The sequence below is a fragment of the Neophocaena asiaeorientalis genome, unplaced genomic scaffold, assembly GCF_003031525.2.
Source record: "Neophocaena asiaeorientalis asiaeorientalis breed wild unplaced genomic scaffold, Neophocaena_asiaeorientalis_V1.1 scaffold40, whole genome shotgun sequence".
Classification (NCBI taxonomy): Eukaryota; Metazoa; Chordata; class Mammalia; order Artiodactyla; family Phocoenidae; genus Neophocaena; species Neophocaena asiaeorientalis.
In genome coordinates, this window is record NW_020185335.1 from 11,025,877 (window position 1) to 11,051,702 (window position 25,826).

General features: G+C 47.1%; 1 protein-coding gene across 1 annotated transcript in view; it reads left to right on the forward strand.

Annotated features, from left to right (window-relative positions):
* The window catches only part of CDH13 (cadherin 13), a 991,194-nt gene that overhangs the window by 884,009 nt on the left and 81,359 nt on the right, over window positions 1-25,826 (forward strand). The window contains exons 9-10 of the mRNA XM_024735819.1: window positions 5,125-5,307; window positions 12,696-12,949. Of these exons, the coding sequence (XP_024591587.1) occupies window positions 5,125-5,307; window positions 12,696-12,949 (437 nt within the window). The remainder of the gene's footprint in view (window positions 1-5,124; window positions 5,308-12,695; window positions 12,950-25,826) is intronic.

The following is a 25,826-nucleotide window of genomic DNA, read 5'->3' on the forward strand; positions in this document are numbered from 1 at the left end:
AATTACATAATGGGGTTAAACATTGAATAGAATTAATAGAATGAGTATTTAATTAAGCCATAATGAGTTTCTAAATGGATGCTCAAGGAAACTGGCTTTATAGTTTATGCAAGGATCAGATAATGGTCTTAACAAAGACTATAATAATTGTATTGAATGTTTTCGGTATTTAAAGATTTTTTTTCTGAATTCTCCCAGGAGGAGATTTAAACAAGGCAAATTCTAAATGCCTTTCCCTGGCCCACAAGGCTGTCCACGATCTGACGCAGCTCTCCTCTGGAGTCCAGTAGCAAACAGCTCTCCCCCAGTTCTCCTTTGCTCTCCAGCCACACCCACCTCCCTCTGGTCCACAAGTGCCCCGTGCTTCTTTCACCGCTGGCCTTTGCACCTGCTGTTCCAGATGCCAGGAAGGCTCTCTCCCCTTTCGTCTCACAGACTCCTCTGCTTTCAGTTCTCAGGGAATTCTTCCCTAATGACCTTCCCTAGACGGGGTCAGGCACCACGCCCTCTCACCACTCCCCTCAAGCTTCAGGCTCTCCAAGAACTATGTTATTTCTTGCCCAACACTTCACATATTTTTATAATTAAACATATGCCATGTCTGTTGTCTTGTTTACTAGTGTATCCCTAGAATTTATTTTTTCTATTTTTTAGAATTTAATACAGTATCATGCGTGGTACACAGACGCCGCTTGACAGGTATTTGTTGGCTGGCTGGATGGATGGGCGAATGGGTGAATGGATGGATGGATGCATGGATGGAGGATGGATGGAGGACGGATAAGTGGATGGAAGGATGGATGGATGAATGGAGAATAAATAAATGGATGGATGGGTGATGGATGGTAGGTAAATGTGGCTGTGGACACATTACTACATCTAAGGCTATATTAGGGTCATAACGCATGCTGTGAGAATTTCTAAAACATTATCACCTTCAAGCCGCTTGACAGGTATTTGTTGGCTGGCTGGCTGGAATATGGATGGATGGGCGAATGGGTGAATGGATGGATGGATGCATGGATGGAGGATGGATGGAGGACGGATAAGTGGATGGAAGGATGGATGGATGAATGGAGAATAAATAAATGGATGGATGGGTGATGGATGGTAGGTAAATGTGGCTGTGGACACATTACTACATCTAAGGCTATATTAGGGTCATAACGCATGCTGTGAGAATTTCTAAAACATTATCACCTTCCCGTTCCACTTGGACTCATTTGCCCACACACTAAAAAGGTATTCTGCACCAGCCTCTTGGTTGGTGTCATGGGAGAAACTGCACAGGCTTTTCTCACCTATACATGGCCTAAATATTAATTTTACAAATTCATCCATCCATCCAGAAGATCTTCATGTGTCCAGCACTGTGCTGTGTACTGGGGACCAGGCGCCATTAAAAAGAACGCATTTTTTAGGGTCAAAGAAAATTTTAATTTTTTTCCTCACATCAGGGGGGAAAAAATGAAATTTTTAAAGCCTATGAAAATCAAGTGTGGTAGGAGGGACCAACAAGCGTAACATACCCAGTGTCTTCGAAAGTCATAAGGCATCCCTGCTAGAGATGTTCTGGAGAACAAGGGAGGTCAACCTATCCCTCCTGCCCTGCACCATCCAAGCAAGTGGCAGAATCAGGCATCCGTCACCATGCCAGTCCCTCTTAGTCTCACTCCGGTATAGCTTCATCCCTTCACATTTCCTCCCAGCCCTCACCTTTGATGCCAGGCCCCGTTTCCTATTTTAAGACCATTCATTCACTCAACAAACACCAAGTGTGTCCCTTCTATGCACCCAGCATCATGCAAGGGGTGGAGAGAAAGCCCTGAACAAGACAGACACACCTGGAGCCTCCAGCCTCCTCAAATCGTGATCTGTTCTTATAGTGTCTTCCTCTCAGCAATGTGACATTCACCTGCCTTGACAAAGTAACTTCTCACCTGTGGACTGGATGTAATGGCATTCGTACCTGACTGATGGTTTCCAGCATCCTCTAGTCTTAGCACTCCCAAACCCACTGAATTGTCTGCCTGGTGTCCCAAGGTACAGGTGTCAGAACAGCCACAGGGACAGGTTATGAGCTGAGGTGTGCTGTGATCAGTAGGGACAGAGAATCAGTCCTCTGGCTCTGGATCACAGCAGGGGGTGGAGGACCAGCCTAAGCAATGGGACTCTTGAGTGGGCATGAGTAATAGAACTTGTGGAAAGCAGACGTTACTGGAGTCCAGGAGATTTGTATCTGACCTTTGGTTCACTCGAGAACTGTGGACCAACCTCTTCCTTCCTTCTTTCTCTGTGCCTGTTTCTTTAATCTGCCACCTGTGGGATTGGATAACACGTGTGTCCCACTCCTGGACGCATGGCAGACAGCAGTAGCTGATCACAGCTCTCCTTCCTGCTGATCCCACATGCACTGCAGGCCCCTCCCTCAGCATGGGACCCAGGCAGCCTTGCAAAATGCACAAGGGCAGGCTCTCACATCCCTACTTTGGCCCTTCTTGACCTTGAACTCTCATGCTTCTCTGTCCAAACTACATATTAGAATTATCTGGGCAGGTCAGCAAAACACTGAAACCCACGCCTTACCCCAGACCAACTGCATTGGAATAGGGTTATTTTTTTTAAAAAAACAGTGTTTTTAAAAAGCCCTCCAGGAGATTCTAACAGGGCTGGGATCCACCAGTGTAGATTTCAAGCTCAGGAATTCCATAATTTTTGTGATGAGGGGGGAAAGATAGAAGTTAGGCCTAACTTAAACAAGAATCAGAGGAATCAGGTCAAAATAATTGTCTCGTGGAGCTGTTTCTGTGTGACAGTATCCTCCACTTCCCCTCGCTCCAGCTCCGTTCCATCCAGTGCGCATGTTCCAGGAATTTCCCAGCACCGCTTGTAGGGAAGGGAAACGGCTCACCCAGGTTTGCTGAGTTGTGATAGACAAATTAGTTCCTGTCTCCCCCAAGGCATCAAGATTATGGCTTGTGATTAACGATTTGCAAGTGAATGAATCAGCCACGGCTTTTGAAACGTCATTTCTCAAATTACTTGTCTTTGAACATAAGGGCTTTCTGACATCATCTCACTGTCTCTAGATTCTCTTTCCTACTAATTGAAATTCCAGGATATTTCTTCTTCTTGTTGTCAGCTTATTGGTATTGCTTGTGTATCAAATATTTGCAAACAGATTACTATTCACCAGAGGTGTATCAGAGGTAAGCACCAAAACAATACTTTACGCTTCCAGCTCAAAGCAATGTGCTGATGGCTTGTGAAATTCTCTATCTAAGCTGATTTTTCATTTATTGATTTATTTTTCACCACACCTACTTGCAACAAATATTTGAGATGTGTCACAATAAAAACACAGGTACAACAAAGCTCCAAACAATTGATTTATATGTTACCTTAGAAAAATGTTTCCTCCCTTTTAAAGTCATGCTAGGTGTGGGCAAGGGGTGGGAGGGATGAAACTGGCTTCCTTCACTAAGGGGGACGCTACAACTGAGCAGAGGCTCTGGAGGCAAACACTGGGGTTCCAACCCCCTCCCTCCATATATGAGCGATGGCGGTGTGCTTATCTGGTTACCTTGTCGTTTAGGGTGGGTGAGGCTGTAATAGGGGCGGGGCGGGTGCACAGCCGTTACGTTACCACGCAACTGTTACCGCAAGACCTTAAGCACAGGAGGGTTAGCGAGAGACACTTAGTGTGGCAGTTAGAGGTCGCTCGGCCAACGGTCCGCCCGGGGTGGTCCTCCTGGCAAGAGATAAGAGGTGGATCTCCGTGTGCTAAGAGGTGGATGGGGGCCTTCCCCCTGGGGCCCTCCAGGCCCTCCCCGGCCTCAGGCGGTGGGTGAGCTGGGGGGCCCCAGGACAGGCTGAGGGCTGTGTCCCGCAGAGCTCCAGAGCCCTTGCCATGGCCGCCCACTGGCCAGGCCTGGGCCTTGAGGCCACGGGAACCTCTCTTCCATCCTCTCCTCTGCTACCGAATGGCGGCGGCAGTCTCCCTGGGTCCCTGGGACCCGGCCCGCTCTGCCCGAACCTTTGGGTGGCCTGAGGTACCTGAGGGCCGGCTGGGTCGTGGGTGCCTGGCTCCCTCAGTGATGACGGCTGGGCAGGGTCTGGGGACCTGGCCCTGAGGGCACTGCCAGCCGGGCCTGGGCATTGGTGGGAGGACCCAGCCTGGGTGCTGGACAAACGCTCCTGGGCAGGGTAACTGGCCCCCGCGGGGACCCCCTCCTCTCAGCCAGGGCCTGGACCTCAGAGGGCGAAAGTTGAGCCTTGGGACCTTGCCCTTACTTGTCAGAACAGAGAGTAACATTTGTTTAGGTGGAAGTTTACAGGAACACCGTGACCCGACGGTGACCTGACCTCAGGAACGAAGGATCTGACACCAAGAAGTCTGCAGCAGCTAACCATGCCCCTCCCTTACCTTTCCTGTGAAAGGGCTTCGCTGAAAGCTTTCAGGGAGTTCAGGGTTTTTAAGGCATGAGGCATACATCTCCTTGCCTGGCCCTGCAGTAAACCTTTCTCTGCTCCAAACTCTGACGTTTTGGTATTGTTTGGCCCCACTGTGCGTTGGGCATACAGATTTGCATTCAGTAACAGGGCTACAAAAACAAATGCAAACAAAAATGCATAAAGGCTCAAACTCAATACAAGTTTGTTTCTCATTCAACAACAGTTCGGGACGGGCTCCCACCCACCTCCATGTGGTGACTCAGGTACCCAAGCTCATTCCCTCTTGTGGCTCTACCTTCCCCTTGGGTCTCCTGGTTGTCTGCATCCAGGTAGATAGAAGGAAAGGGGCCCAGAGAAGAGGCGCAGCTGTTCTCTTAACCCTCAGCCCAGGTGAACCCAGGCCAGCCCCGGCAAACATCACTTCTGCCCACATCCTGTAGGAGAGAATTCAGCCTCATGGTCCCGCATAAGGCTGAGAGGACCTGAAGCATATCATCTGTTGGCACACACAGCTTCGTGATCTTCCTCTGTTAGTCTTTATTATTTAATGAGATGGTGTGGGTAATGTGCCCAACACCAGGCATATGGTCAGAGTGCCATCAGTGGTCTTCACTATGATTTTTTTTTTTTCCCCAAAATAGTGACAGTAACGGTCTGCTTTGTTTGCAGTTTCAAGCCACAGTCGAGGAAGGAGCCGTGGGAGTTATTGTCAACTTGACAGTTGAAGACAAGGACGATCCTACCACAGGCGCGTGGAGGGCCGCCTACACCATCATCAACGGGAACCCTGGGCAGAGCTTCGAGATCCACACCAACCCGCAAACCAACGAGGGGATGCTCTCCGTCGTCAAAGTAAGGGTGCTTCCGACTGCCCCTCCCTCCTCGCCCGAGCACCCAGGGCCCCGGGTCGAGGATAGACCAGCCGCTGTCTCCTCCTCCTGGAATTAAAATGGGAAAAGGCTTCCGCTTAGGGGTGTGCTTGTACTCTCATGGCTATAAAACCAAGTTGTTCTACAGGTTCTGGAAAACCTAAACTTCCTTGTAACCTTAAAAAAAAAAAAAAACTTAATTTTTAAATGAGATTCTCCATATACGTGATAATGAATTATCAAAGATATGCAAAAATGGGACCTGTGAAGGTTTTCTAAAGATCCACGGTCAGATTGCACATTATTACAGTCCCTAATCTTTCTTAGCAGAGTCTCAGTTACTGTCAAACACAGCATAGAATTACACACACGGGATGCTGCTCCGTGTGAAACCGCCTGTGAGCACTGCTGCCCAGCAAGCTGACCTCTCTCTGCTACAGGGGGACCGAGAAGGAAAGTGACAACAGCGTATCGGGAGGGCTCAGAAATGTGGGAAGGAGGGGGGGTGGCAGCAGAGCATGCGAGGCTGGTGGTCCCCGCGTCCTGGAGGAAGGGATCTGGGAGGTTCTGGGAGAGCTGCTGCCAGACCAGAACGTCCATCGGAACACAGCTTATTTTCTGGTGGGTGCAGCAATTTGCCTGGAAAGCAGGGAGCAGTCGTGTTTATAGTAATCGTATTAGTGGACCAAGCAGGAACGTTGTTACCTACTTCCTGTGTGCCGTTGGCCAAGATGCTTAATTGTTTTCTGTGTCTTGGTTTCCTCATCTGTAAAATGAGGATGATGGTACAACCCACCACTCCAGGTTGTTGTGAGGAGTTCACAAGCTAATATGTGACTGGCACATGGTGCCTGTGTTCGTTTCCTGGGGCTGCTGTAACAAATGACCACAGACGTGGGAGCTTCAAACAACGCACATTTAGTCTCTTACGGTTCTGGAGGCCAGAAGTCCAAAATCAGTGTCACAGGGCTACAGTCGGTGGGGCTGGTTCCTTCTGGAGGCTCCGGGGGAGAATTGACTTCCTCGTCTTTTCCAGCTTCTGGAGGTCACCTGCATGCATTCCTTGGCTCATGGCCCCTTCCTGTATCTTCGAAGCAGCAACCCAGCATCTTCTTATCTCTCTCTGACTTTGACCCGCTGCTTCCATTGTCACACCTACTTTGACTTTCCTGCCTCCCTCTTTTTTTTTTTTTTTTGTGCAGTGTTCTTTAATTTTATTTATTTATTTGTTTGTTTATTTATTTATGGCTGCATTGGGTATTCGTTGCTGCGCACGGGCTTTCTCTAGTTGCGGCAAGTGGGAGCAACTCTTCATTGCGGTGCACAGGCTTCTCATTGCAGTGGCTTCTCTTGTTGCAGAGCATGGGCTCTAGGCACGTAGGCTTCAGTAGTTGTGGCACACGGGCTCAGTAGTTGTGGCTCGCAGGCTCTAGGCATGCGGGCTCAGTAGTTGTGGTACACGGGCTTAGTTGCTTCGCGGCATGTGGGATCTTCCCAGACCAGGGCTCGAACCCATGTCCCCTGCACTGGCAGGCGGATTCTTAACCACTGTGCCACCAGGGAAGCCCACCTGCCTCCCTCTTTTAAGGACCTTTGTGGTTCCATTGGGCCCAACTGGATAATCCAGAATCTTCTACCCAGCTCAGGGTCCTTAGCTTAATCACATCTGCAAAGTCCCTTTTGCCATGTAAGGTAACACACGTTCCCAGGATTCGAACATGGACATATTGGGGGGTGGGGTCAGTATTCAGCCTAGCGGCAGGGCCATATAAACGTTCACACCAACAAAGTTCCACAACGTCCTTGGGGGCAGAACCCGGAGCCACTGAGAATGGCAGATCTCAGAGAAGTTTCTGGCTTTCTCCAGAGGATGAGGGGTCTAGGTTTCTCCCTGTCCTTTTCAGAACCTCGTCTGAACTGAGCCCCAAACGTCTCCCTGAAAAGAGCAGCCTCTGGGTCTTCCCAATTCTTCTTCCCTTGCCAGGACTCCCGGGAGATCCTGGCACTGCCCTCCTACATTCAGTGCTATAGTTTCAAAGCTGTGAAAGTCGTAAAAAAATAAAACATAGCCACTGGCTGTTCTCTGAGGCTAGCCCTGTATCTATAGAAGGCATCAAGCAATTTTCCAAACCTGCAGCTGGAAGACAAAGCTTAGGTCAATATACATCCCCACCATAAACCCTGCAGGAGCACCGTTCTCCCGGCCTGTGTTTGCTACAGCTTGAGGAAAATAAAATACAAGCAAAGCTAGACTAGAAAAGAGTGTCCTCCTCTCCCCACACTCCCGCTTTGGCCCACAATGCTGTGAGTCTTAAACGTTAGCATTTAGAAGAGTCACCTGGAATGCTAGCTGAAATGCAGGTTCCTGGGCCTGCCCCACACCTGCAGGGTCAGAACAGGAGGGAGAGTTGCCCCAGGAGAGCACAGCCTTGTAGACGAGCACTGCCGTAGGACAAGGAATTTCCACCTGCAATTCCTGGGGAGGAGGTGCCCACAGAGCCTGGGGCCCTCCCTGGGCCTCCATCTTACTAGCAAGTGGACTCCCTTTGCTTCAGAATCGGGATGGAGGCCTCCCCTCTTTGGCTGCCTGCCACATGAATTTGTATAAAGGGCCTTGAGCTTTCTCTGCTTCTCAGTGCGCCTGAGTTCAAGCCCCAGGATAGCCTTCTGGAGGCTGGCCTGACCATGCTCCCTGGGCTCTCCACCTTGCTAGCAACCCAGTGCAGTAGCTAGGAATGCTTTCAGTTGTACGTAACCAAATGCCAGGCTGATAGTGGCTTAAATAGTCAGGAGTATTTCATGGTCTTCATAACTAGATGAAGGTAGGCAAGTCTAGGATTGGCTGGCAGCTCAAGGTGTCCGAGAGCCAGCAGGTGGCACCACAGATGTTTCTGATGTTTTCCTCATGGACATAAAATGGCTGTCAAAGCCCCGGGCATCACGTCTTCCTGCTGCTGTGTTCCAGGGCAGGAAGCAAGGAGGCCGCCAGGCAAGTGGGAGAGAGTATATGTGCCCTCATGGGCCCCTCTCTTCTCATTAGGGGAAAAAATGTCTTTTCCGTGGGTCCTCCAGACAATTTCCAATGATGTGTCACTGACCGGATGACACGGGCCCACCCTCAGCTGCAAGGAAGGCTGGAAAGTCTGAATCTTTCCTCTGGGGCCTCTGCAGTGAGAGGTGGGTTGACACGGCCATGCTGCAGCGCAACCACAAGCAGCTCCGCCCTCCCCAGTTAGCCGTCGGCATACGGGAGAACTAGAGGAGGTCCAGGACTGTGTGGTTTCCGGGGGAGTCCTTCCTCCCTACAGGACCGAATCCTAACAATTCTGCCAGATGAGTAGCCGTGTCCTCTTTAAAACCGTCTAGTCAGGAACACCCTTAGTTGCTGTGTAAACCTATTCCAGACTGTCAAAGAGTTACTCTTTCAGCTGAATATAATCCACCCTGCATTTTACGTCTGTTCTTTCTTTTGTCCTCAGAGGAGAAGGAAGCATTGAGAAAGCAGGCATCCTTGATCCCCAAACCTGTCACAGGCTTACAACTTACTGTCGGGTCACTTCCAAAGCCTCTCTCCTCTGGACAACAAACCCTAGATTCTTTACCCTTCCCATGACAGCCAGCTTTTCCAGCCTTGAAATCCTCCAGAACAGTGGTCCACACCCTCTTTTGACACTTGATGAAATATTAGTCAAATTGCATCTCTGTAACTTTATTGGAAGTGTTTTCAATTTCCTCCCGTCCCTGACACAGAGACCCGACACCAAACAAATCACGTTAATCAGGTCATATGCCCGAGACAACGGAGGGCTTCTTAATGCAGCACGACCCAGGGCAGGCCTCGGAAGGGGTGGGAGCAGAGACCCACGTTTCATCAGCTCCTGGTAGACTGGCCCTGGGCATCGCCCCACTGGTGTCATTACACCCAGCTTTGTGCAAACGGAATTAAGCACTGCAGAGGTCCTCCTCTCCGGAAAAGGCTGGACTCTCTCTCTCTCTCTCTCTCCCCTTCCCTCTCTGTGCCACTACTCACATCTGCATTCCTCAGAAGCCAGCATTCTCCTGAGGCATGTCAGCCTCGAACATACCTGAAGAGGCAAGGCAGGAGGGCAGTGGCTCTTCCAGCTGTTTCTACCCCATATTCCTCTTCCTCACTGTCTTAACAGCCTCTTGTTATTGTATCCGACTCCAGGCCAGCTGCTGTGTGAAACACCCAGCATGCATCATCTCCTCTGATCTTACTACAATCCTTGGTACTAGGACTTTACTGATGAGAAAGCTGAGGCTCCAGGAGATGCAGTGATGTTCCTGTGGTCCAGTAGTTTTTCATTAGAGTTCTTATGGCCAGGACTTGATCCCCTCCCCTCTGGCTCTGGGAGCAAATAGCGCTTTCTACTACTAAGCTGCATTGCTTCCTGGTATGAATGAAGTGTCCCAAGGCAGGACAGAGGGCTGAGTCCCCATCAGCATTACTTATGGAAATACCACCCTGTACCAAAAGCAGTTTATTGTTATCAGCTCGGACTCTCTCATCAGACTCCCTGTATCGCTTCTCGACTCTGTGCCACTTGTTAGCTGTGTGACTTTGACCAAGTTACTTAACCTCTCGGAACCTGTTTCCTCATCTGTAAAAAGGGTCTAAAATCACCTACTATTGTGAGGGTAAGGTGAGGATTAGGTGAGATGATGCACACAGGGCCCTCCTAGCACACAGTCGGTGCACAATGAGAGATGGATTATGTCACGAAAAGTAATGAGGGGTTGTGATGCAGATCAAATATTGTATGTATATTTATACATAATATGTAAATATATTATAAGACGTGTGTGAATGGGGGAGCTGTGGGTACCCCACTCTTATGGGTTAAATTGTGCCTCCCCCCAAAAAGACATTAAAGTCATAACCCCCAGAACCTGTGAATGTGGGCTTATTTGGAAATAGGACCACTGCAGGTGTAATTAGTTAAGATGAGTGCATAATAGAGTAGGATGGGCCCCCAGTCCAAGATGACTGGTGTCCTTATGAGGAGGCAGCCATGTGAAGACAGAGACACACAGCGAGAAGGTCAGGTGATGATGGAGACAGGGGTCAGACTCACGTGCTGCCAGCCAGGGAACGCCCGAAGCTGGGACAGGCAGGGAGGGCTCCTCTAGAGCTTTCAGAGAGAACGTGGCCCTGCCAACATCTTGATTTTGGACTTCTCGCCTCCAGGGCTGTGGGACAGTTCATTTCTTTGTATTAAGCTTTGTATTAGGCCACCTAGTGCTTTGTCACCACAGCCTTAGGAGACAAATGGCAAGATTCCCGTTGCTGTCGGGGCCCTGACCCTCCTCCGCTGCCCCGGCCGCGCCACGCTGTCCTGCTGCAGCTCACCCTGCTGGCCTCGCATCTGCTGCCTGTTAAGAGCCCTGCAGAGCTAGGAAGCTCAGTAAAACCCCACCCTGCCGGCATTTGCATCATGGTAGAAAATCCAGTTGGGCTAGATTCAGGATTTCATAGTCCAGGAAGATGGTGTGTTCCTGGGAGCTGGTATAAAAGAAACCCTCGGGCCTCAGGTTGCCTGGCTGGGTCTGCCCGTGCTGGGGTGCGGTCGAGGAGGTTCTCAGGAGAGGTGGACGCTCTGTGTGTCCGTCCTGCTCAGGACGCTGTCCGGCAGACTGTCACTACCCAGCAAGCCCAAGGCTCCAGTCCCTTCAGTGTCCTAATTAGGATGAATAACTCTGCTTTCCAAGCATGGCAGCTCCCTGGCCCATGTTTGGAATTTATTTCACTGGGGTTGCAGATTTGGGGCTTGACTTGGGAAGGACAGAGATCTGTGTTAGAAAGGAGGATGAAGTGGCAAATTATTCTTGTGTTCCAGGGATGGAACCACAATATAACTGGGTAGCTCCTAGGTACCAACAGCCTGATATCTGTCAGCTCTTAAAATCTTAATACTGACCCTGTTGGGAGTTGCTCTAGGTGAGGGCGGGAGGGGCGGTCCCATTACAGCCGGGAAGCACTTCCAGGGTCAGTACTTGCAGTGTGTGTGTGTGTGTGTGTGTGTGTGCTCTAGGTGAGGGCGGGAGGGGCGGTCCCATTACAGCCGGGAAGCACTTCCAGGGTCAGTACTTGCAGTGTGTGTGTGTGTGTGTGCGCCTCTGCATATATGTGTGCATGTGTGTTTGTGCGGGTGCTCTCACAGGTGTGGAGTGCGGGGCGTGTGTGTTAGCTGTCATTATTATGAGAGAGAATGTAATTTTGCCTAAAGCTCTCCCAACTAAACCTGCCCGACTCCAGATTCTACCCCTGCACCCGGCTCTTGCCCCAGCTTCGCCGTTCTCACCTCTGGTGCCACATTCCCAGATCCCTTATGACGTGTGCTGCCATTTCCTTCCTTCTGCTTGAGTGTGCATCACCTCCCTGTGCTCCCAGCAAGCATATCCATTATGTCATGGGTCTGATGAGTTAGCTGCTTGTTTTCCCAGGAAACATTAGGAAAATAGCTTGAAATAAGCAGTGTGTCCTTATCTCACCTAAATGTCTCCTCACCACACCCCCATCGACAGGAAATGTCACCATCACTGCATCTCCTGGTTTAGAAAGAAAGTGACCGAGTGAATGTCGTCCATGGCCTTCTGTAAGGGACAGGGCACCATATTAATAATGTCTACAGTGGGGTTTCCTTAATATCCTCTGATTTAGTCTACACAGCAGCAAGGGAGGCGGTTACCATCAGCCCCTTTACAGAATCACCTGGAAAGGGCCTCAGCAGGGTTGCTCATTGGTGGGACAGTCTGCCATATGTGGGACTGTCCCAGGCATGGCCATGTATCTGGCAGCACTGTCCCCTGCCCAGAAAATGGCCACAGAGCTGCCGAGTCATGGGGACAAATAAAAATCCCCCCCCCATGTTTTCCAGTGCCCTCAGGTGGGGAAGGGCCATGCAGCTTAACCCCTTGTGTGTCAGCCTCCCGAATCCTCTTCTCTACATGACACCCTACTGGAAGAATGTGCACCCCCTGGAGCCCCCATGAGTGCCGGAGTTGTGAGGTCACAGGCTACCGGTGGGAAGGCTTTTAATGTCAGCACTGCCAGGGAGTCATCTAAAGAGATCTCACAACAAAGGATCCAGGTGTCTGAGACTCATGTAATTCTTGTAAGTTATTTCTCAATCTGAAAAAAGGAACAACTTCCATACCTAATTTTGTATCTGTATGTTTCATACTCTTTTTCTTAAAGAGGACCCCAAATTGCATCACGCTTCTTAGCCCACAGAACCTGGATCCACCCCTGAGCGTCCACACGGCTCGGGGACTGTCAGAGGCCTTTGTGCAAGAGCACCTGCCCTTTGTGGCAGACCCGCGTGCTGAGCCCTTCTCTCTGCCTTTCAGCCTCTGGACTATGAGATTTCTGCCTTTCACACCCTGCTGATCAAAGTGGAAAACGAGGACCCGCTGGTGCCCGACGTCTCCTACGGCCCCAGCTCCACAGCAACCGTCCACATCACCGTCCTGGATGTCAATGAGGGGCCGGTTTTCCACCCGGACCCTATGATGGTGACTAAGCAAGAGCACATCTCCGTGGGCAGCGTGCTGTTGACGGCGAATGCCACAGACCCTGATTCCCTGCAGCATCAGACCATCAGGTGAGTGGGCGGCTGGGTAACCTGAGACGGGAGGGAGGCGGGCAGCAATGGCTTTTCTTTTCTGGTTGCAGGGTTTGTGTTGTCAGGAACAAACTACCATTAAATTAAACTTGTTATTGATCTGGGTGAGCAGGAAGTTTGTGTCATAATGAAGAGCTGGCGGCTGGTGGCACCACGGGACCAGGCTCACTAGGTGCGGATGTTGCCCCTGCACCTGATTCCTGGCAATAGACTAGCCCGGGAGGAGAGTAGCTCCAGAGCTGTGTTCTCAGATATCCAGAGGGGTCTGCTGGTGCCAAGCACAGTGTGGAAGGGACAGAGAAAGGAGCCGCCACATACGGCCCCTTGCATCTCAGACACCTACTTTTATCAGCTGCCACAGCGTGATGAGAAACGCTAACTCCATGTACAGTTAAGGGTATTAGGAGTTCAGAGAGGTTCAGTAACTTGCTCAAGACTGCCCAGCTTATAGTGCCCAGTAGTGGAAGAGATTAGGATGCAACCATTGCAGTACGGTCTGCAAAGTCCATGCTCTCTGCTAAGTGCTCTGGACTCTGAACTGTCAGAAGGGAAAGGAGTAGACATTGCCTGGTACTTAGAAATGGACCATCGGGGTTGGGTTTTCCGCTGATGATTGGCAGGCCAAAAAAAAGTTCAAATTTTCAGCGTTCATTTCTTAAGCTCTGTCCAGTACTTCAGAAGAAGGGGTTTTCACAATGAGATTTAATTAAATGGTCATTATCCACAGTGCATCTCATGCTAGTGGAGATGAGATGCCCTCGCTGGTGCGACGTTTCACAGTAAACACATTGGCACGCAGGTCCAAATGCGCGCTTGTCTCCGCTAAAGAGAGTAATTAATCTTCCTCTTCCAAAATCTAATCTCTTCATACGAGGTACCGATAACCAAGTATTAGACGCACTTCAAATGAACATGTCTTATTTTCCTGATTTGAAACACCTGAAAATGTGCCGCTATCTTTGCGTCAGCCACAGGACCGTGGAGCAAGGTAGCAGAAGTTATTTTCCATTTTTACAACAAAACTTTCTGAAATGCCAAACTAGATAAAAGTACAAAATAATACCAGATCCTGTACTAATGTAAATCTGAAGTAGCCATTCTTTTTTTCCTTTTCTCCTTTTTTTCCCCTTTTCCTGCTCAGTATCTGGCAAAGGAAACATACAATTTAAACATCAAAGAGAAAGCTTTCCTTAAGTACTTAGATCGGGAAACCTGTAGGTTAACAGACTGTAAGGTAGTTGTACAAATGTAGGATGTCTTTAGCGGAGCTAAAGTGTTGATTTGCACTTCTACAAAGAGGTGACTCCAGTGTGGGTAGGAAATGGATTTAAACGGGGTTGATGTTGCTAAGCCTGAGACTGTGCCTTTGTTGGGTAACTTGGGATGCTGCCAGACATGACAGTGTTAATGTGATGGGGAGAGACTGAGGCAGGTGTCGGGATCTGGGAATAGAGGTCCTACTAAGGTGGGACAGACAGTGGACGAGGTGGGTCTCTCAGAGTTCTTTGTTTAAGACCAGCTCTGGATGACTTAGGCAAAAGGGAGAATTTGCTGGAAGATTCTACACACAGTTTATAGAATTTTTCCCAACTGGTAACCACTAGTTTTTTCTCTATACCTGTGAGTCTGTTTCTGTTTCTTATATACACCTCTTTGTTTTCTTTTTTTTAGATTCCACATGTAAGTGATAACATAAAGTATTTGTCTTCTCTAATTTCACTAAGCATAATGTTCTCTAGGTCCGTCCACGTTGTTGTAAAGGGTAGATTTTCATTCTTTTTAATGGCTGAGTAATATTCCATCGTGTGTGTGTGTGTGTGTGTGTGTGTGTGTGTGTGTGTGTATGTATGTATATATATAAAACATCTTCTTTTTTTGTTCATCTGTGGATGGGCACTTAATTTGCTTCTGTATCTTGGCTGTTGTAAATAGTGCTGCTATGAACATTGGGGTGCATGTATCTTTTCAAATTAGTGTGTTCTTTTTTTTTGGATGTATGCCCAGGAGTGGAATTGCTGGATCCTATAATGGTTCTATTTTTATTTTTTTGAGGAACTCCACACTGTTCTCCATAGTGGCTGTACCAATTTATATTACCACTCACAGTGTACAAAGGTTCCCTTTTTTCCACACCCTCTTAAGAATGTATTACTTGTGGTCTTTCTGATGACGGCCATCCTGACAGGTGTGAGATAGCATCTCATTGTGGTTTTGATTTGCATTTCTGATGACTAGTGATGTTGAGTAGTTTACAGAATTGAAGAATATGTTTAGAACTGGGCCGAGATAGCACAGGAATTTGGGCACTGTTGAGTCTCTAGGTAATGGGCCCTGATGGGCTGGCACTGCAGGACCTCACAGGGAGAGTGACCCACCTCCAGCCACCGTCCACTCTTGTGTCACTCAGCTCACGGTTCACATGCCCAGGGGCGAGTCCACTTTACCTGAGCTGGAGCCATGCACCCCCGACTCAGGGCATCTTGACAGGCAGGAGGGATGATATTCCCAGATGTGGCTGCCCCTCTTCACCCCCACGGCAGGCAGGTAATTGAGAAGGAGGCGGGAAGTCCCATCTGGCAAATGGAATGTGGTGCTTGGAGCGTGGCAAGCAGCCACAGATAGCAGCCCCGGCAAACTGAGTCGGGAGACAGGAGCCTGGAGAGGGAGCGCGTGACTGGCAAGAGCCAAGACATTGAGGGGCCCCAAGCCAGGATCTGCGCCCTGGAGAACAAAGACCGGCTGCCGGAACCGGGTGATGGTGCTCCTCCATTCCATCTCGGGTGCAGCATCAGTGGCGCCCACTGTGAGAAAAGGAGATCAGAGAAAGCAATTTGTAAATTACTAGATGTGAGACTTGGCGGTAAAAAGCAGGAGTGTAGAAAGCTCTGAAGAGCTTCCAGTTTCTACAGTTGCTCATTACAGCTGTGACCCTCAGTCACGAGTGGCCAGGACCCATCTCAGACTTTTGCCAGAAATGCATGTACTGGCCCACAAAACTGAAAATGAGGACGAGGACGTCCAGCGTGAGAATTCAGGCGCTCAGAATATGTTCTTTCCCCACCTGTTGACTCTGCACTTGCCTGGGTTGGCTTCGTCCTCAGCCATATCTGTATGGCTGTAGAGAGTCAAGGCCTCCAGCAATGCCAGTCCTACCAGCAGAAAGAGATCCTTCCTAACCAGTAGTATCAATACTTGCCCAAGGGCCAGATTTGTGTCTCACTGAGCCAACTGGCACACACACCTGTCTCTGACCCAGAATGGCGGGAGGATGGAGTGTGCCCAGGGCTAGTCCTGGTGCGTGGGCCCACCGTGGACCCAGCATCCAACCATAATGAACTGGGCTGGTGGTTTCCCAAAGGAATGCAGAAGGCTCTTCCCAGAAGGTGGGAATGGATGCTGAGTCATCAGGGACCACGGAGAGCCACTGTTGGCCAATTTCAATGTCTCGAGTCCCCTCAGAAAATATAGCTGAGGTGTTTCTGTGGCCGTTTGCCTAAGAGCTGTAACATTTACAAATGCGTCTGGCTGAGCAGTGTCTGGACAAATCACTTTTCCAGCATCGAAGCAAAATAAATGCATACGTATGTATGTATGGGCATGTGCATGTATGTGTGGGCATGTGCATGTATGTGTGGGCATGTGCATGTATGTATGGGCATGTGCATGTATGTGTGGGCATGGGCATGTATGTATGGGCATGTGCATGTATGTATGGGCATGTGCGTGTGGGGGGGCATGTGCATGTATGTATGTGTGATGCACATTTCTCTCTCTGGCCTGACTCCTCAGACACATTCCTTCCTGCTGGGATCCAGAGTCGCCCAGAAGTGGCCCTCTCTCAGCCTGGCACTGACTGGATCTCCCTCTGCCCCTTCCCTCTCCCCTCCCCTCCCCTCCGCCCTTCCTCTCCTGGTGCTGGTTCTGAGCCCATCAAAGGCAGGGATAACATCCCTGACACGTTGAGCTGTTGTCACAGGAGCTCTTCAGGGAGAAAAGGCTCGTTAATTTTCTGCAGCCTTTGATCCTGTACACGAGAAGCACTGTCCCCGATGGGCTGTGTGTGCAGAGGCTGTACAGGGCTGAGGGGAGGGGCCGGGCTGGGACCTGGTTTTCTCATAAACCGCACTGGGCTCCCCAGAACTCTCAGAAAGACACGATGACCTTGTGAGTGGTGGTGGTGGTGTTGTCTTAATGATTCTTTGGGGAGCGGGCATTGGAAGAAGGAGGAACTGAGAACTCCTATTTTTATCTCAAGGAGAGCTCTGAGTTCAGCTGACAAAGGCGCATGAAAAAAGATGGTGCCAGTGCCATCTGCCCCTGTCTTGATTCCCGGCAATAGCACGGCGTTGGGCTCTGCAGTTGTGCGGGTTATGCGGGTGTCCCTGTCTGCGTGTGTGACTCTTTGTGTCCACATTGTCATTCTCTCTTTGTCCCTCTCTGTGCCGATTACTCTTGGTCTATCCTTTGCTCTGTACATTTCTTCCTTATCTCCCTCTCTGTCTCCCTCTGCCCATCCTCCCTCCCCATCACTGTCTCTACCTGCATCTTCCCCCTCCCTCTAGGTCCATCTTTCTCTTATGTCTCATGGCCATCTCTTCTCTGTCTGATTCTCTGCACCTTCCTTCCTCCCATTCCTCTCTCTCCTCTCTTCTCTTTCCTCCTCCTTTTTCCCCTTTTCCTCCATCTGCTTCCTCCCCCGCCCCTTTCTCTCCGTCTCTGTCTCTCCCCCTCGCCACATTTCTATCTCTATCAGTATCTCACTCCAAGACACTCTGTGCCTCAGCGCCAATAACCCCATCTCCTCTCATATGACTGGCCAGGCCCTCAAGGCATCTTAGCACTGCAGGAGATGCTCCACCCCAACCAGCCTGATTCAGGTCCTGCCCCCAAGTTGACAGGCACTTTGACCTCCTCCCTGAGGACAGGCTCCTTCCCTTGTCAAAACAGGAAACTCCTCCCCACTCCCAGCCCCCATAAAGCTTAGGACCTTAATTCTAACTCATTCCTGGTCCTGTCTTCTGTGATGAAAAGCCCATCTCAGGCACAGTGATTCTGCCGCTGCAACTGTCATGCCCTCTTTTATCTCACCAGGGAATGTTAAAATCCGTGAAAGGCGTCTTGATCTCTGAGAAGCCTGTCACTCTAAAGACAGGAGGTGTCCAGGCATCAGAGTGAATATTCTCACTAAAAAGCCAGAGTTATTAAAACTTGTTTAAAAGCCCATAGAACTGTGCTTAGCCAAATCAAAATGGACAGCGGTGGGCTAGCGACAGATGAAATTCTTCTTTTTAATGACTTGTATCTTCTTATCCTTATTATAAAGTTAAGATAGTTCATGGAGGAAACTTTTGAAAAAGCAGTTGAGAATAAAGAAGATAATTTTAAAAATCTGTAATCGTCCCACCTAAGGAAATCCCCTTTTAACAGCTTAGGTATATCTCCAGTCACATGTGCGAGTATTTCCCTTTTTTATTTTCAAAATTGGCTCACATCACCCATTTTGTTTTGGAACCTGTCGTTTTTACTTCCCAATATATGGCGAACAGCTTTCCATATCAAGAAATAGCCACTATTTTTCATCACTGAATAGTATGCATTCTACAGTGCTGTTACACGAATATACTTATTTATTTATTCATTCCCTTGTTGGCTATTTAGACTGTTTCCAATTATGTGAAATTATTTTTTTAAAAAGTCAGTGGACATGCTTGTAGCTAAATTGTTTAATGCATCATTAATTTTCTGAAGAATTTTCTGAAAATATTTTGCAAATGTGTTGATGTTGTTAATGCTTTTTGTCATATAAAGATTTCTTTGTGTCTTTACCTCGGCAATCACATTTCTGTTTTCCCTTATTATTTGAATTGATGGTTAGAAAGTTTCTGTGCTCCAAGGTCATGTGAATGTTGACGTGTTGTAAAACAGCTGGTTCCCACACCCTGTCCTCTCAACCTGCAGTGATGAGACAGGCTGCAGCTTTCAGGGTGGAGCCTTCCTCCGTGTACACGAGACAGGAATCTGGCATTTCTTGATGACATTTCAGTGTCTCCAGTGAGGAGTGGACTCATGCACCTGAAGTTGTTGGCTAAATATTGTCAGAAAGAGCAGCTCACTGATAATTATGCTAAAATGGAAATGACTGTATTTGCCCAACATTCTCTAACAGTGAAATGAGAAGCAGGGACTCACTGTCGCATCAGATCTGTTGCTTTGGCTACTCTGGGGATGCAGCCGGCAGCTCAATCATTTTGAATGGTCTGAGAGAACTTATTTCATTCTCTGACCAATCCGGGGATTTCTATTAAGGCAACCAAGTAACAATTCCTATTCCAGACATTTTTCAAACAGAACTCATCTTATCCAGGGTCTGTAGTAAACAACTCTGCCGCAGAGACTTCTGCCCACACAGTGAATACATAAGATACGTGTTGAGGAAAACTATTGTCCCCACCCATGTGAAATTACCCATTACTCCTCAGCATTTTTTGGGGAAAGGATCATTCATCCAGGGAACCCCACAGGTGTGCGTCTAGCAGCAGTGTATCTGTGAGGATTAAGTTTGCCTCAGTATAAAAGGAAAATTCAAAATGATGGTGGCTCAGAGAAGATAGAAGTGGGTTGTTTTCCCCCTCATATAAAATAAGTGTAGAGCGGCTATGGCAGTCCAGGGCTAGGATGAAAGCTCCACAAAGCTGTCAGGGGCCCAGGCTCCTTCCTGCTCACCATTCAGTCACCTCGAGACTGGCACCCTCTTCCTCATGGACAATTATTATGGTTGCTAATGCTTCAGCCTTCACATCTGCATTCCAGACAGTAGTTTGGGAGAGAGGGAAAGAAGAAGGGAGTCTCTTCTATTTTAAGGAGTCTTACTGAAAGTCGATCACATTTCTATTTAAATCTGATTGGCCAAAATTAGTCACATGGCCAAAACCTAGCTGTAAGAAATACTAGGAAGTATGGTCATTTAGCTGGATAGCAACCAACTTTTAAAACTGGGATTCTTTACTAAGGAAGAAAGGAAGAGTGGGTATTGTGAGACAACTAGAAGTTTCTGCCATGAACACCTTTGGGGATTGAATCTTTCTGTGTCATAAAAAACTACAGGGTAAATTTTAGAAGATGAATACATGCCATGAAATTAGATTTTTACACAATCAAAATAATAGATAATTGTGTTGCCAAAGGCAGCTGGTTGAAAAAAGCACAAGCATTATAGTTTTCCATTCATTCCTTTACTGAATTCATTTACTGGTATTTATTTAGAGGCTACTATGGGCCTAACACTGCTGGGTGCTGTCTTTTCACTTGTGAGAATGATCCCTGCCTACAGCCTCTGGGGAGCTTATAGTCTTAAGAGCAAGAGCTTTGTTGCAAATGATGACGCCCCAGGAAAGAAGGAAGAGGGAGGGAGAGAGGAAAAGGAAGGAAGGAAGGAGAGAAAGAAATTGTTCCTTGGGAAGTAACAACCAGTGGTCTCCAGCTATGGAGAAAAAGCCAAGCAACAGAAATTACTTATTTCCAAGCATCATTATGGTCTCGATTATCAACAAATTCCTGAATTCCCCAGAAGTGCCACTATCCCCATGCCTTTGAGCTGGTCTCTGCCTCCTGGGAACTGGGCATCAGACTAAACTAGGCCGAGATTGCCACAATACCCCTGGACACATGTATGTTGCTGGTACTATGACTAAGATGCCTCACATTTTTATATAAAAGCTTACCGAAAGCTCTGTCACCAAAGTCTTATTTAACTCTCACAACCGTGAGTCTGCCTCTTTGCTGATGAGGAACACGTAACCTCTCTGAACCTCGGTTTATGGAAAGAAAACACGCAAATGAGGTGAACTCCTGGGGCTTTCCTCGCCACCGCCTCATCCACAGCTATATGTCCTTCTGATGTTAGTTTAGGCATCGCCTCTGCAGGTGGGCTACCCTGACCTTCAGACTACGCTCCAAAGGGCTTTCTGAATGTCTAGTGTAATGCTCGTCGTGCTTTACTGTGATTCCTGACCTAATGGTCCATCTTCCACTGAACCTCGGGCTCTCTGAGGGGAACGACCGTGTTTATATCCATCCCTGGTAAGACACAAGGGCCTCTTCAGTACCATTTAATTAATTAAGCACCAAGGCCCAGCACCAAGACCTTCAAACTTCCCAGGAGCCTGCAAAAATGTCAAGGACGTGAACACGTAATCTATCATCTCCAAAGTTTGAAAAGAAAACAGCAACATTGAAGTTAATAAGATCGAGTGTCCACAGCACCATGACTTTAGCAGGTTGAATTTTTTTTTCACATCTTTATTGGAGTATAATTGCTTTACAGTGTTGTGTTAGTTTCTCCTGTACAACAGAGTGAATCAGCTATATGTATACATATATCCCCATATCCCCTCCCTCCCACCCTCCCTATCCCACCCCTCTAGGTGGTCACAAAGCACCGAGCTGATCTCCCTGTGCTATGCAGCTGCTTCCCACTAGCCATCCATTTTACATTTGGTAGTGTATATATGTCAGTGCTACTCTCTCACTTCATCCCAGCTTCCCCTTCCCCCCTGTGCCCTCAAGTCCATTCTCTACATCTACGTCTTTATTCCTGCCCTGCCCCTAGGTTCATCAGTACCGCTTTTTTAGATTCCATATATATGCATTAGCATATGGTATTTGTTTTTCTCTTTCTAACTTACTTCACTCTGTATGACAGACTCTAGGTCCATCCACCTCACTACAAATAACTCAATTTCATTCCTTTTTATGGCTAAGTAATATTCCATTGTATATATGTACCACATCTTCTTTATCCATTCCTCTGTTGATGGACATTTAGCTTGCTTCCATGTCCTGGCAGGTTGAATTTAATATTTGCAAAAATGTCTTTACATTTGCCAACTGTTTGTAGATCTCTCATGGTAGAATGTCTGAGTCGGCACTAGAGAAATCATAGGGGATTATTAGTGAAATATTTCCAGTAGTCAGATAATTCCAAAAGCAAAAGTGGTGATATAAAAATTATCTCAAAAATTTTACAGGAAAAAAATGTACTTGCAATGTGAGTACATTTCAATATATTTGCTATGACTTGGGAGTAGGCCACCATGGACAGAGAAAATTCTTAGAGGCTCAGAGGTCCTTTTTTTTTATTATTTTATTGGAGTGTAGTTGATTTACAATGTTGTGTCAATTTCTGCTGTACAGCAAAGTGCTTCAGTTATACATATACATTCTTTTTCATATTCTTTTCCATTATGGTTTATCTCAGGATATTGAATATAATTCCCTGTGCTATACAGTAGGACCTTGTTGTTTATCCATTCTGTGTATGATAGTTTTCATCTGCTAACCCAAAACTCCCAATCCATCCCTCCCCCACCCTCCTTCCGCCTTGGCAGCCACAAGTCTGTTCTCTATGTCTGTGAGTCTGTTTTTGTTTCGTAGATAAGTTCATTTGTATCATATTTTAGATTCCACATATAAGTAAAATCATATGGTATTTGTCTTTGTCTTTCTGACTCATTTCACTTAGTATGATAATCTCTAGGTTCACCCATGTTGCTGCAAATGGCATTATTTCATTCTTTCTATAGCTGAGTAGTATTCCATTGTATATATGTACCACATCTTCTTTATCCATTCATCTGTCAATGGACATTTAGCTTGCTTCCATGTCTTGGCTATTGTGAATAGTGCTGCTGTGAACATAGGGGTGCGTGTATCTTTTTGAATTGTAGTGTTGTCTGGATATATGCCCAGGAGTGGGTTTGCTGGATCATATGGCAACTCTATTTTTAGTTTTTTGGGGAACCTCCATACTGTTTTCCATATTGGCTGCACCAATTGTAGGTCTTAAAACAGCCCAGCGCTTGGCCTTTCGAAGTGCTTAGTAAACAGGTATAGCATGGTTTGCCAGCAGCTGGGGTGGAGTTTCTGCGTGCAGACATTTTGTGCGTAAACGGACATGGTTCATTGTGATTACTATTATTTTTCATCTTCAGTCATTGTCTAGTGTCTACCAACCGTGGAAATATTTGCATGTGGCCTTGTTTTAAACCAATCCCAGGAGGGAAGCCTGAGCAGGACCGATCGGCCTTTCACTGGGCTTCCCAGTTCTGTGAAAGTTACACTAAGGAGTCCGGTCCATCCGCCGGCCCTTCTTCCAAAGCCATGATCCAAATTGAACCCATCCTTTGAACACAGAACATCTGAATTAGATCCAGATTAGATCCTCATCACTCTGAAAACCACAGCCTACTTTGTTCTGATTTCTTTGGGTCTTTTTAAGTCATTTCCCTTCCCTTCCTCCTCTAGACTTGGAGGCTTTTAAGCTCCAAGGTAGATTCATTCATGGGCTCAAACTGGTACCGAATGCAACATGTGGTGATGAAAATTCAGTCCCAAAAGATTTGTTAAAAGGCCCAATTTTGGTTTTTGCTGGTCTTCTTGTGAGTCATCAAGCCTTTTTCTTTAACACCTCATTTAATCTAATATTGGAGCCCATTCAAAGGAAATCACAAAAAAAATGATAGGAAATCAAGCAGAAGTCATCAGCTGGCTATGGGACCTTTTGTTCTGTATCTTCTAAGACCTTTGGAAGCAGATGGCAAAAATCAGTTCCCCTGGAAATTAGGATTTTTGTCACCACTGTCATTTCTCAGGAACACAGAGGTTCAAAATGTGTAGTAGCTCACCATTTATTGGGAGGAGAAAGGAGGGTTGTAACCCCCCTTTTGAAAAAGCCAGATTTCAAAACCAGATTTAAGAGTTTAATTTGCGTTGACTCCCACCTTTTAAATTTTAATCAGAAGTTAAAGACCAAATAATAACATTTCTACCTGGGGAAATGAAAAGAGCCTCCATCCACTAAAATATATTATTAACACTTCATCTTAATTAAATGTGGTTACTGAGCTCAATAATAGGATTTGGGGTGAGGTCATTTCTGTTTGTTTGTTTTTTTAATGAGTTATTTCTCTCTAGAGTCAACACAGAGCTTGAAATGTAAATGAATTGTTTACAGTGGCGCCTTTGTAATTTTTAATTAAAGTGACATCCTTCCATTGGAAGTTTATGGTGGCAATACATTGTATTGCATGCTCTGCTGTAGAATTTTTAATTATTTATGTAAACATATTAAAACAGCTGACTTATTTTTAGCAATCAGATTTTCTGTTATGAAGATGGCAGTGGGAAACAAGGTCTAATAAATTAAACAATTGAATCTTTAAAGATTAAACAGCTTCAGTGGCTAAAAATAGAATTCTGGCTTTTATAGTGATCCAGAGATGGAAGATTTTCATTATTAACCTCAATTAGAGGTGCTCGATTTGGTTACTATGAAACGTCTGACCGTTTGGAAAAACAGTTGAAAGGTTATTTTACAATGTACCCACCTTTTCAACGTCCATCTGTGTTGTTACAAACTGGTCACGGGCCAGACTTTCATTACTGACAACACGGTTTCAAATTGGTTATATTTTATTATTCAAATTGGTTATATTTTATTAATTATTCAAATTGGTTATATTTTAGTATAATTATGATGGTCACTCTTTGCAGCCTAAGAAATTAATTCTCAGAACCAATAAAGAAAGTACTGAGAAATGTTAATATTGTTTCTCGCTGTGTCTTCTAAGCTGTTACATCTGCTTAGCTGGTTTTTCTTTTTTTTTTAATAAAGGCATTTGAATTAGATGAGGGTTACTACAGAAGCTACCACTATAGCATTGATTGAGAAGGCCACATACTTCAGGATCGCAACAGAAGTCGGGGAAAATAGCTGATGTATTTTATTATCTCTATCTGTCAATCGCCAACCTTGCACACTCGTGAAGGGCTTGTCACAGCATTAGCACTAATACAGGTAATGAAACCGCAGAGAATCTTGTAACTAACTCAAGAAATGTGCTTCATCTCTCCTCCCAGTTTGATTTCCAAAAGGATCGTGAAGCTTTGTTTTCAAGTGATGAGACTCTAAACTACAGTTCTCCTAATATGTTTAATTCAGAGTTTTCCTTGTGTAGTCTATTGATGTTGGCAGGAATCTCAGGATAAAATCAGACTTTATGTAGCCGACTTTTAACAGCCTTGGTCTCCCATGTGAGGGCTGCACGTGTGAAATGGGGCCTCTAGATTTGGGTTAGGATGAGATAAGCCCCCTATTTTTTTTTTTTTTTTGCCGTACGCGGGCCTCTCACTGCTGTGGCCTCTCCCGTTGCGGAGCACAGGCTCCGGACGCGCAGGCTCAGTGGCCATGGCTCACGGGCCCAGCCACTCTGCAGCATGTGGGATCTTCCCAGACCAGGGCACGAACCTGTGTCCCCTACATCGGCAGGTGGACTCTCAACCACTGCACCACCAGGGAAGCCCAAGCCACCTCTTTAATCGTTGAATTTTTCATTCATTCCACAAATGTTTAATGAACACCTAAAATATGCCAGGCCCCTTTTTAGGCACTGGGGATACAGAAGCAGTAGAAACAGTAAAAATTATCTGTCATCATGGATATTACATTCCCACAGGGGGAAATAGAAAACAAACAAGAAAATAAATTTTAAAATAAATAGTATAGGGCTTCCCTGGTGGCACAGCGGTTGGGAGTCCGCCTGCCGATGCAGGGGACACGGGTTCGTAACCCGGTCCAGGAGGATCCCACATGCCACAGACAGGACTGTGGGAGACAGAGACTCCACTCTTGGAGGGCACACAAAGTACTGTGCGCACCACGACCCAGGGGAAGGAGCAGTGACCCCATAGGAGACTGAACCAGACCTACCTGCTAGTGTTGGAGGGTCTCCTGCAGAGGCGGGAGGTGGCTGTGGCTCACCATGAGGACAAGGACACTAGCAGCAGAAGTTCTGGGAAG